Genomic DNA, 13,121 nt, shown 5'->3' with positions numbered 1-13,121 from the left:
GCAGACAGACAGGCAGGCAGACAGACATACGTTTCAGGACCATAGATAGTTCCTCTGCTATTCTCTGCCAGTAGGCCTACGGGAGGGGGCGCAATAATCACACTCTAGCCTCGTTTTTGTGTGCTGTAGTGTAGGGTAGCTACTGTATGGAGCTATAGATTATTCAATAATGGTCTTTACTGTAAATACATTTGCTACAGTATTTTGTCAGTGCTGTGGTGGTGTGTGTGCATTATTATATAACCATGTGTAGTAGCGGCTGCTAATAAGTAGCCTATGAGAGAGAGAGGGAGAGAGACGCTAGGTTAAAGCATGAATGGTGATCTCCTAATGGAACATGGGGACTCGGTCCGCGTAGCGTCCAATGTGCCTTCATTCATTCTGCTCTGCTGCTGGTCATGGAAACTTGACAAAACCTCCGCGGAGCCTTCATTATAAACCTATCATTCTGGATTAGCTGGAGCCGAAAGTTATAACCTCCTCTTCTGATCACAACAACAAGCACGCGTCGCTGCACAGTGCACGCACGCAGCGGCAGTATAGGCTACTATAGAGCAGCTGTATCCATTTAAGATCATTATCATCATCATCGGCCTACGCACCGGTTTCATTCAAACACAAAACCAAGCGGCAGCACCGCGACGTTCGCCCTCCTCCTCTCCTCTCCTCTCCTCTCCTCTCCTCCTCCTCGCCTGGTCGTGGCTCTAATAGCCTGCGGACTGACGGACCGCCGGCTCGCTCGCTGTGGTGGTGGTGGCGGTCCGCTGCTGTGTGCTCCGGGAGAGCGTCCATCCACATGTCGTCTCTGCCCGTGGCCGTCAGGAACCTCAAGTGTCTGTCGCCCGTCATGTGTCAGTGTAAGGTCATCTGCAGCAACCGGACCCTGTCGCTGATGTTCGGCTGCAAGGTAGGCTAATGTAGGGACCGTTGGAGCGCGTTTAGGTTAGCAGCTGGGCTGATCCAGCCGGTTGGTGGACCGGCGGTGGACCGGCTAGGATATAGCCCCTTCATTTGGGACCCGTGGTTGCCTTTTCATGTATTTGGGACGTCGCGGTAACCAAGGGGAGTCCCGAAAGTGCTATTGGACGGACTATATTATCTGTAGCTTACTGTAAATGTGTGCATGTCATGTCTGATGCTTCGGTTGTGATCGCTTGGATCACAACAAGACGGTCATCATGACGGCTCTTGTATATCGAGGCTATTGGTTAATTATTTAATTGTAGCCAATTTAAGCTCTATTATTCTTTCAGTCTTTATTATAACCAAGACTGCGGGGGGGGGCGATATATGCTATACTGTACAATTTACACAAATCCCTTCTCTGAATCAGTCTCACTTTCAAGATGCACAATTAAGCTAGCTGGCAGCTGCTGTGAGTGATCTTTGTACATATCTGCTGTTCTTGAATAGCCAACCAACGCAACAATCCGAAATGTATACACAGAAAGATGAGATGCTTTCCCAGTTTAAAAAAATAAAAAAAATAAGGGAAAAAAGCAGATCTACAAGCCCACGGGGTGTTGCAATACAATTCCTTCTGAGCTTGTAGATCTGCAATTTCTTTATTTTTTTTATTTTTTACAATTTTGCCTATGAAATGACAGGGATGAAAGCCAGCTTATAGGGAAGTGAAAGTGGTTGGAGAGAAAGGCCTCTGTCTGTATGGGATTATTCTAATTATCACATTAATCCTATAGGCTATATTATTCAGTCAGGAGGAGTGCAATTACTGTGAGTGTAATTTGGTCAAATAAACACACATAGGCTGTTACTTTTCAACCTTCTCCAACACATCAGTGGTGATACTACTGTAAGTAGCTGGATGGATGATGATGATGATGATGATAACAATCTTAATCAGGCTCCTGCTTCATTTGCATATACGTGTACTTACTGTAGCCTACTGTATGCCCTCCAGTTGTAATTATTTAGATCCCTGCATGGCTGATCTTACACGCCGATAGCCCTAAATGTTGCATGGCCTATTTCCAAAGGCCATTTATTCATACACGGAGAGGCAGGGCAACAGAACAGCTTTAACCCTCTGAGACCCAGCGTTGCTTTTTAGCAACTATTTTATTTTATTTTATTACTATTTTTTTTTTTTTTCTGTTCTTTTTTCACCTAAACGTCATCAGTGATGTTCATTGCAATGCCATTTCAATGCCATTGGTCATGATAGTTGCATATAAATACCCCCCACAGAGGCTGAAATTCACACAAATTAAAAATGTCTGGACTCTGTAAATTATTAATTTATTATATTATTATATAATTATTATAAATTTTTCATCAAACTTTTATTTTTTATTTTTTAGTCTTAGTCCTAGTAGTACAAAGTAGTAGTAAGGTTGAAATCTATTTTTTGCAAGTAGAAATTAATGCGGGTGTTAGAGGGTTAAAGGGACACTTCACCCTTTTTGCAAAAACATATATGTTAATGACGTTTAGAAGCTTTAGAACACTTTCCTGGGGGTCTTTATGTGTGTAATATGTGGTTTTAGATATTTTAGATTGTAGCAGTGAGCACAGTGTCTCTGATGTCATGGACACTGTTCTCACTACCTTCCTGGACTACAATTCCCATAATTATTTGGTGCACTGCTCCTCCTTGTGGATAGGGGGGGGGGGAGCTGTCTTACATGTAGTCCAGGAAGGAAGTGAGACCAGTGTCCATGACATCAGAGACAACAGGCTCACTGCTACAATCTAAAATATCTAAAACCACATATTACACACATAAAGACCCCCAGGAAAGTGTTCTAAAGCTTCTAAACGTTAACATATATTGTTTTGTAAAAAGGGTGAAGTGTCCCTTTAACCCATTCTGAACGGGAACCCCTTTTGGTGTTCGCATCATGTTATGCTTTAGCTATTTAAAAATAGCAGATCTACAAGCTCATATCGCGCCACCGAGTGGCGCGATACGAGCTTGTAGGTCTGCTATTTTTGAAAAAAAACGAAGAACGACTGACATTTTTAGAATCTGATCTCAGGTCAGAATGGGTTCGTCAGACCAGCGTGTGTCCAGTGGAAACCTCGTATGAATCTGATCTCAGGTCACTATAACCTTTGGAAGCATGTCTCTTTCCCCCACATTCGTATAGACAGTAGCCTTTATGGTGTCGCTCAGATTCCAGAAGGCTTGGACTGTACAGTAGCTATCTATAGAGACGGGCGAATGAATCATCTCCATCCATGACGGTTTCTGTGTGGCAGGGTAACCTATATTTGGTAGACTTTATACCCCCCACCATCATCATCATCCATGACTCATGGGCAACGTACAGTACAGTTAGCACCCTGGGAGCATCAAGGGCCTGCAGCCTCCTTCTTCTTCTTATTCCTGCCGGGAACATTACTGTACAACCCGCCAAGCAAATTGCACAGATCTGCGTTTGACCTTGGGGGGGGGGGGGGGGGGGGGGGGGGGGGGGGATGCTAGGGATATAATGCTCAGGGACACTTTGGTATCATTTATCACCCAGAGAGAGAGAGAGAGAGAGAGAGACACAGGGCGGTATGCCAGCGCACAAGTCAGGCTTCATAAACCCCTGGCCTGCATATGCTGCTGTTTTGTGTGTCTATTTATCCCATTCTGGGCGGAAACCCCCTTTTTTGGCACTTTATATATAGCTATTGGAAAAATAGCAGATCTACAAGCTCATAGCGCGGCACCGAGTGCTGCGCTACGAGCTTGTAGGTCTGCTATTTTTTGAAAAAAACGTTGAAAATGTTGGCTCAAATCTTTGAATGTGTACATTATTATATTCTTTCAGAGTGAACGTTTTTTAACTCAAGTCTTTTGCTTCCTGGAACAACATATTTTCAGATAGGGGGTCGGACGGTCGGTGGCCTATTATTACATATCCTTTTTTGGGGTCCTTGACATGAAATATTGAGCACCACCTCATACAGAAACATGAGGCTTTTCAGAAAACTCTAGAAGACATTTTTTTTTAATTTCGACGTCGGGCCTAAATGTGTTATTGATGGTCTTCTATTCAAGGTCTGTACTAGAGCCTGGGTATCAGGTGGTTGCGGTGCTTGTACCTCCATCCCCCCCTCCCCCCCCCACCCCCCTCCCCCTGGTGGAGGAGTGAGTGGGTGTACTTACTGTAACATAAAGCAGGTGATACTGTTTGGACACTTTTTTGGGGGGGAGAAGAGGGAGCACTGAGGTGCGTGTCACAATTGATTGCACAATTGTCCGGAGATTCCTTTGCAAAGAAAGCGTTTGCCTTCAATGAGCAGCTTCCGCGTCGTGCGTATGACATACTGTAAGTCCCGGGAAAAGACGCGCTGTGATTGGCCAGTGTAGTCACTCGAGTGACGGCGAGAGAGACATGGAGGAGTCGCATGAGCGACGTCACTCGTGCAGCGACGCAGCGTGCCTTCAGCACTTCTAATTAATGTTTTCTGTTAGTAATCTAATCCCCCCTGGCTCTGATGTATTAACCCATTCTGACCTGAGATCAGATTCTAAAAAAAATGTCTTCTACATCCTGACAGTTTTCTGAAAAAGCTATGTTTCTATGTCAGTCGTTATTCGATTTTTTCAAAAATAGCAGACCGACAAGCTCATAGCGCGCTACTCGGTGGTGCACTATATGAGCTTGTAGATCTGCTATTTTTCCCTGTCTGTCTGTCTGTCTCACTCTTGTGAGACAGTATATGACAGTCCAACCAACAAACGAGAAGATTGACGATCACTGTCTCAGAATGACTCAGAATGCAGTACCAATTACCCCGTCCTTCCTTTGCTGTCTCTTTAATTGATTGATTGATTGATTGAATACCTTATTAGTCAGTATTGTAAACAGCATGTGGTAGGCTACATGGAGTATGATGATATTACGGCTAAAGAACTTTTTTTATACATTTACCTCCCCTATAGTGGCCGGTCTCCTGATAGATGTTTTACTTTTTATACATTTACATCGCCTATAGTGGTCTCCTGGCTGAAAGAAGCCTGTGTGTGTGTGCGTGTGCGTGTGCGTGTGCGTGTGCACGTGCGTGTGTGTGTGTGTGTGTGTGTGCATTCCACATTCTGGTGGGTGATCATTCAGTCTCCGATAGATAGATCGACCATCACATGTTAACCCCCTCCCTCCATCCTTCCTTCCTCAGAGCCTGTTGTTCACTGTCTGTAGCCAAGTCAGACCCGCTTGGACAGGAAGGCTAGGCATGTGCCAACGCCAAAAGACTCACTGACCGGGAGCACCCCTGTAGGGGCCCCACGTCAGACGTCTCTCCCCAATACCCGTCTGTCTGTTTAACGGTCTGTCTGTGTCCCACATGGAGATGGAGATCTCTGTATCTGCCTGTGTGTCTGAAGAGGGCAATTTGACTGACTGACTGAAAAGGGGACTGGTTAAGTAGGTTAACCCATTCTGACCTGAGATCAGATTCATACCAGGTTTCCGCCGGACACACACTATGGTCTGATGAACCCATTCTGACCTGAGATCAGATTCTAAAAAAATGTCAGTTCTTCGATTTTTCAAAAAATAGCAGACCTACAAGCTCGTATCGCGCCACTCGGTGGCGCGATATGAGCTTGTAGATCTGCTATTTTTAAATAGCTAAAGCATAACATGATGCTGACACCAAAATGGGTGCCCGGTCAGAATGGGCTAATCAATAATTGTCAGGTGTGGGGGTTGCCATGGCAATCGATTGGCTGAGGCAGAGGCTGGGAATTGCACAGGTGAGGGGATTCAGGCTGATTAGTCCCACTGGCAGTTGTTCACTGTCTGTAGCCAAGCCAAGTCAGACCTGTGTAGAATGGTTGAAAAGAAGAAGGCCTCAGGATGCGTTGTGTATATTACTCAGCAAGAATCTTTATTAGTTGCTAAGGAGTCACATTTAAACAAAAGTAAACACAGTTGAAGTCAGCTTATACTAGGAATAGGATGACAGTTTGCACTGCCCCTGTAGAGTTTTGCATATAACTTGTGTGAGTGTGTGTGCGTGTGTGTGTGTGTGTGCGTGTGTGTATATGTGCGTGGGGCCAATTAGTCCGACATGTTTGCGTCACTCTATGGTTAATTTAGTTATAATAATGTGTACATCCTAATAAGTGAATTATACTGTACATGCACAAGGCCGATTCTATGTTAAAGGTCTTACTACACAACTATTTACCAGAGATACTCTCCCCCCCCCCCCCCCCCCCACTTCAGATCAAAGATAAAAGCCCCTATTTATGTCCCAGAGCCCCCCCCCATCTGTGAGGCACAGCGGGATTGTTTAATCACGTTATTTGCGCCTTTTGATCCATGAAAATCTGCTTCTTATTGAGCCGACAAGAAAGCCACTCCCGTGACCCGGGTCACAGACAAAGAGCACAGCGAGCTAAGATCGTCCCTCTATATACAACGCCCTCGTTCACTTTGTATTGGACTCAGTTTCCCAGAAGCCCTTGCAAGCCGGGGGGGCGGTTGGTTGATTTCCGGTTACGTCATCATACCGCGTCCGCCTCGCCATCAGGTCCGCGACAAATCCGCTAGTTCTTTTAACCCATTCTGACCTGAGATCAGATTTCATACGAGGTTTCCACTGGACACACACTGGTCTGATTAACCCATTCTGAGTTCTGACTTGAGATCAGATTCTAAAAATGTCAGTCGTTCTTCGATTTTTCAAAAAATAGCAGACCTACAAGCTCGTAGCGCGCCACTCGGTGGCGCGATATGAGCTTGTAGATCTGCTCTTTTTCAATAGCTAAAGCATAACATGATGCCAACACCAAAATAGGTGCCCAGTCAGAATGGGTTAAACTGTTGGTCATCTTGCGTAGGCCCTTATGATGTTTTATGTATTTATTTGGCTACTTTATAATAATTTAATTAATTCCGTTTGCTTTGACGACCTTTCTTTTGACTGTTTCTCTGATGTCTATGTGGTATGTCTGCGAGGCACAGAGATGCAGTGTCTCGCCGCTATAGCCTGGAAACCAGACTAATCTGACCACAGGAGAACAAAAAGAGAACCCCTGGGGAGATTCACTCCTCAGTTTGAATTACATTTCCATCACCCTGAAGTTGACTCTCATCCCAGAGCCCCACTAACCAATTCTGACCTGAGATCAGATTCTATAAACGTCTTCTACATCCTGACAGTTTTCTGATAAAGCTATGTTTCTATGTCAGTCGTTCTTCGAATTTTCAAAAATAGCAGATCTACAAGCTCATATCGCGCCACCAAGTGGCGCGATATGAGCTTGTAGATCTGCTATTTTTAAATAGCTAAAGCGCGACATGATGCTAACACCAAAATGTGTTCCCGTTCAGAATGGGCTTATCAAAGTGGGCTCGTTTGTAACCCCCCCCCCTGGAAATAAATCTTCCTCACCGAAGTTCCACACTAATATCTACGCAGTGATGGTAGTCAGTGTTGTTTTTGGCAGAAAATTTCTATTTTAGTTTTAGTCCTCGTCTTTGGAATAAAACTTCATTCAGTTTTAGTCACAGTTTTAGTGACCTGGAATGTTTTAGTGTTAAGTCTAGTTTTGGTCGACTAAATATCATAAGATTTTTGTCGACTGAATCTACAGTTGATTTAGTCGACTAAAATGTATTTTGGTGGGCCTTGATGCCGTCGTAATGAGGCTTTTTTTCACTTGCTGAAAATAGCCGATCTACAAGCTGCGACGTGTCGTGAGCTTGTAGATCGCCTATTTTCAGCATGCAACCAAGTGTAAAATGACATACTGGATCCTAACATTTTAGTCTAGCTTGTATTTGTTGATGAAATTGTCAGTATATTTAGTCTTAGTTTTAGTCATCATAGCTGAGTTTTCATTTAGTTTCCATTTAGTTTTCGTCAGTAGACAAAGGTAGTCGACGAACATTTTCCGTCTTAGTTTTAGTCGACGAAATCGACTGCGACGCTCTATAGAGCGTCGCAGTCCCTCCCCCTTTCAGAACAACGAACGGCCCAGGAAATGAAAACACAATGCATTTCCCCATAGGCAGTTCTTATTTAATTTATTTAAAGACCTTTTAAGCGTCGTACGAAGCCAACTCTTGTCGTGACAAATCATGACGACACACACAATATCTTGGACCAAACAAATAATTACAAAGAAGAAAAACAACAAAAAAAAGTGTTGTAACCTGCTGTTTTTTTCTACTTTCTAATTCTTTGTTTTTGGCCCGAAAAATTGTGTGTGTTGTCATGATTTGTCACGACATGAGTTGGCTTCGTACGACGCTTAAAAGGTCTTTAAATAAATTAAATAAGAACTGCCTATGAAGAAATGCATTGCGTTTTCATTTCCTGGGCCGTTCGTTGTTCTGAAAGGGGGAGGGACTGTGACGCTATATAGAGGATATATATATATATATATATATATATATATAAATAGGAATATATCATGCCATAGAACACGGGCCATACACATTTAACGTCGTTAAATGGTTGTTGGTTTTGTGTGGCTCATGGCATCTGGAGCGCTGATTGGCTGCTGTTAGTGATGTCATTTTACCATCATGGTCTGATGGTTGGTTGGTTGGTTGGTTGGTTGGGGACGATTTTTACTTTGCAACATTGCTTGAGATGTTAGCGGCCTTATTGATACTTTGTTGTTGATTGATTGATTGATTGATTGATATATTTATTGCTCAACACACTGTACATCTGACCCACCATAATCAACAAAAACCGTACAGCTTGTTTCCATGGCGGTCCTTTATTATAGTATGAGGTGTTTATGAGTAATGCCATGAATTATTAAAAGAAAAAAATATATATAGTGAAAATAGCCGATCTACAAGCTCACGACGTGGCACGAAGGCATCGTGAGCTTGTAGATCTGCTATTTCCATAGTTTTTTTTGGGGTCCCGGGGCAAACGTTGAATTTTTCTTTTTTGGGTCCACTCACTCCACTGATATAGAGCACCCAAAATATTGCTAATGGTGCGCACACAATCCATCCATCCATCTTCAACCGCTTATCCGTAGTCGGGTCGCGGGGGCAACAGCTCCACCAGAGAGCTCCAGACTTCCCTCTCCAGAGCAACATTATTTGTAACTTCCTCCTGGGGGATCCCGAGACGTTCCAAGGCTAGTGAGTCGTTGTGTTTCCTCCAACTGCGCCTTGGTCTGCCCCGGGGGTCTCCTCCCATGCAGTGGGACGTGCCTCGAGGACCTCCCTATAGGGAGATGCCCGAGAGTCGTCCTAACCAGATGCCTGATGCATGGCTATGGTGGCGCGCAGCGGGAGCGTCCCTCCTCCGCTCTTTGCCGTCGATCGGCAATTTGGATTATTTGTGTCACATGACCGCAGAGGATCACACCACTTAATTAAGAAAAACAACATACAACGTTGATTATGGAGATTCAAGGTTTCTGCCCTACAGCGACGACATACAGAGCACTTTAAAGGGGGGGGGGGGGGGGGTACAGTCACAGAGTGACTTGTTCCCAAAGCTTTAGTAAAGCCATGAAGCTGAAAAACGAAATCCTCTCACTTATGCATCTATCTCTCACACGCAACCATTTACAGTTTAAATGCAGGGTAAGTGATTTTCTTTGGTTAAAATACAAGTGTTAAATATAGTACTCGCATAAGTGCTTGTTCTGTTAACGGGAGTCTCAATGTCTCTCCAGGGTTTTACTAGACAGAAAAAATGCATTTTCAGTTCAAGCATACCCGATTTTTATCCAATCGGGATAGAGAACTCAGAACGGATTAAACAAGTGGAATTGTAAGTGATGACACAAAGACATGAGCAGACAACATCAGAACTGGAACACTACTAACCCATTCTGACCTGAGATCAGATTCATACGAAGGTTTCCACTGGACACACACACTGGTCTGATGAACCCATTCTGACCTGAGATCAGATTATAAAAATGTCAGTCGTTCTTCGATTTTTCAAAAAATAGCAGATCTACAAGCTCGTATCGCGCCACTCGGTGGCGCGATACGAGCTTGTAGATCTGCTATTTTTCAATAGCTAAAGCATAACGTGATGCTATAACACCAAAATGGGTTCCCGTTCAGAATGGGCTAAAACAAAAATAAGCTGATACTGTACATACTGTACATTGACCAACTGGCCTTGGAACGTCTTGGATTGTCTGGAGAACTCTCTGGTGGAGCTGTTGCCCCCGCGACCCGACTACGGATAAGCGGTTGAAGGATGGATGGATGGATGGATGAAGCTGATACATGCATGGGTATACTCTCTCTCCTGATTGGCTGAAATGTTGTCAGAACATCAGTGTCGTTTTTGGCAGCATGATTTTAGTTTTAGTCGTTTAGTCTCTTGAATAGTTTTCATTTCGTTTTAGTCACATTTTAGTCACCTGGAATGTTTTTAGTGTTAGTCTAGTTTTAGTCGACTAAATATAAGGTTTTAGTCAACTATACAACTAAAACTATACAGTTGATTTAGTCGAACAAAATGTATTTTGATGCCTTGATGCAGTCGTTGTTTTTTTCACTTGCTGAAAATAGACGATCTACAAGCCCACAACGCGTCGCAGCGCAACACGTGAGCTTGTAGATCAGCTATTTTCAGCATGCAACCAAGTGTAAAATGACTTATAGTGGATCTCTTGTCCACTAGTCCCTTCCTAACATTTTAGTCTAGTGTTTTATTTGTTGACGAAATTGTCAGTATATTTAATTATATCTTAGTTTTTATTTAGTTTCCATTTAGTTCCTGTCAGTGGGGAAAAGGTAGTCGACGAACATTTTTCTTCTTAGTTTTAGTCGACGAATAGAAAACAACACTGCTGAACATTTAGTATATGTAAGAGCTGGAAACATGGGGAGAAATATAATGCTTTAAATCAAGCACTTTCTGTTTTAAACCAAACATATCACTTAGCCTTAACCCATTCTGACCGGGTTAGCATCATGTTATGCTTTAGCTATTGAAAAATATCAGATCTACAAGCTCATAGCGCGCCACCGAGTGGCGCGCTACGAGCTTGTAGGTCTGCTATTTTTTGAAAAATCGAAGAACGACTGACATTTTTAGAATCTGATCTCAGGTCAGAATGGGTTAACAGTTTCCGTGCTTTGAATGGATTACTCCAGGTTAATGTCGCTGCCATATCGGACATACGCGAGTTTTGTTTTATGTGTTTAATCCGCCGTAATGTAAACAAAAAAAAGAAAATCCTTCATCGCCGCGGAGAAAGAGAGTAGGTGCATCTGTTGTGATAAATAAACCGGAAATCGTCACATGCTGTGGGCTGCTAGGGCTTCTGGGAAATTGAGGCCAATGTAAACGAATGGGGTGCAACGCCTCATTGAGACCAGTCTTGTGTGCGTCTTCCGGGTGCACCAAGATGGTGGATGCTACACTCGGATCATAACAAACCAGGGGAGCTTTTTTTGCTGGATTTTCGCGGATTAAAAGCCCAAATAATTCAGCGTATGCTCTAAAGGTAATACAACAATCTCGGCAGTGAAGGGGGGTTGATTAAAAGTCCGGTAAATCGTTTTCCGCAGTCAAACTGTTAATCAGACCAGTGTGTGTCCAGTGGAAAACCTCGTATGAATCTGATCTCAGGTCAGAATGGGTTAAGTTTGAAGATGCATAGTATGAGGTAAATGATAAGTATACTCTGACTAGAGCGAGGCCTTGGCGAGGCTATGCGGCTTTAGAGTGAAACTCGGTAACGTTGTTATGAATGATTTAAGACTCTCGGATCAATGGACCCTCCATCCAATAATGAGATCAATGGACATGATCCCGTCCTGGGAATTCATTGGAGACTGGAGACCTTTTTACCGGGAAGAGTGGGGGGGGGAGTCCAAGGACCTGCTCACTGCTGACTCTGTCACTCATTTCATCAAACCGTCGATAAAGAGTGATAATGTACACTTAGTGCGCGTTATCTATTTTTCCACACGCCCAACAATAGCACGTCTGCAAGCTTCACTATAGTCTCTTTCCATCGGGTCCTTGTCGGGTCCATGGCTGCTCCTCCCAGTTCTTAACCCATTTTGGGGCGAGAACCCGTTTTGGTGTTAGCAATATTATGTTATGCTTTAGCTATTGAAAAATAGCAGATCTACAAGCTCGTAGAGTGGCGCGCTACGAGCTTATAGGTCTGCTGTTTTTGAAAAATCGAAGAACGACTGACATAGAAACATAGCTTTTTCAGAAAACTGTCATTTTCAAACAGACATTTTTAGAATCTGATCTCAGGTCAGAATGGGTTAAAATGACAGTCCAGTCAGTGTTTCCCTGGAGGTTGTGTCAGGATATCTGTGAGCGAGGCCTGGGTTCCTCTGGGGACTTGATCCTTGGCGCGGTAGAGGTGACCATGCAGCACAGATTGCTCATCGACGTTCTGCGGTTGATGTTAGCTCACCATAGATCTCACCATAGATCTGCTCTTTGGTTAGATGAGTTTTAAATGTAAATAGTTTTTTTAAGTACGCTATGCCATTGGGGTGTTTGTTGGGGGAGGGTGGGGGGGGTGGGTGGGTGCGAGTGGCTGGGAGTTTCGACTTTGGAGTTGTTTTGGGTCCATTGTTTCGGTCCACTGATTCGTTGGGTTGTCTCATTGGGGTGCATGTGTTTGTTTCCGACGTACTAAAGGCCTATTCATAGTCTGGATTTTCGGTGGTGAGCTGACCACCGCTCCGGTGGTGAGCTGACCACCGCTCCGGTGGTGAGCTGACCACCGCTCCGGTGGTGAGCTGACCACCGCTCCGGTGGTGAGCTGACCACCGCTCCGGTGGTGAGGTGACCACCGCTCCGGTGGTGAGGTGACCACCGCTCCGGTGGTGAGCTGACCACCGCTCCGGTGGTGAGGTGCCCACCGCTCCGGTGGTGAGCTGACCACCGCTCCGGTGGTGAGCTGACCACCGCTCCGGTGGTGAGGTGCCCACCGCTCCGGTGGTGAGCTGACCACCGCTCCGGTGGTGAGCTGACCACCGCTCCGGTGGTGAGCTGACCACCGCTCCGGTGGTGAGCTGACCACCGCTCCGGTGGTGAGGTGACCACCGCTCCGGTGGTGAGGTGACCACCGCTCCGGTGGTGAGCTGACCACCGCTCCGGTGGTGAGGTGCCCACCGCTCCGGTGGTGAGCTGACCACCGCTCCGGTGGTGAGCTGACCACCGCTCCGGTGGTGAGCTGA

At 44.8% G+C, this 13,121-nt stretch overlaps 1 protein-coding gene across 1 annotated transcript in view; it reads left to right on the top strand.

The window, feature by feature from the left end:
• Positions 1 to 796: 796 nt before the first annotated feature.
• Positions 797 to 13,121, top strand: part of LOC310855755 (disks large homolog 4-like) — a gene marked incomplete at both ends in the record, with an annotated part of 202,944 nt that continues 190,619 nt past the window's right edge. The window contains one exon of the mRNA XM_083760883.1: positions 797 to 907. Coding sequence (XP_083617009.1) covers positions 797 to 907 — 111 coding nt within the window. The remainder of the gene's footprint in view (positions 908 to 13,121) is intronic.

This window comes from Protomyctophum parallelum, assembly GCF_964188405.1.
Source record: "Protomyctophum parallelum genome assembly, chromosome: 1".
In the NCBI taxonomy this organism is placed as follows: Eukaryota; Metazoa; Chordata; class Actinopteri; order Myctophiformes; family Myctophidae; genus Protomyctophum; species Protomyctophum parallelum.
The sequence above is the reverse complement of the archived record's forward strand: the minus strand, read 5'-3'. Positions and strand labels throughout refer to the sequence as shown.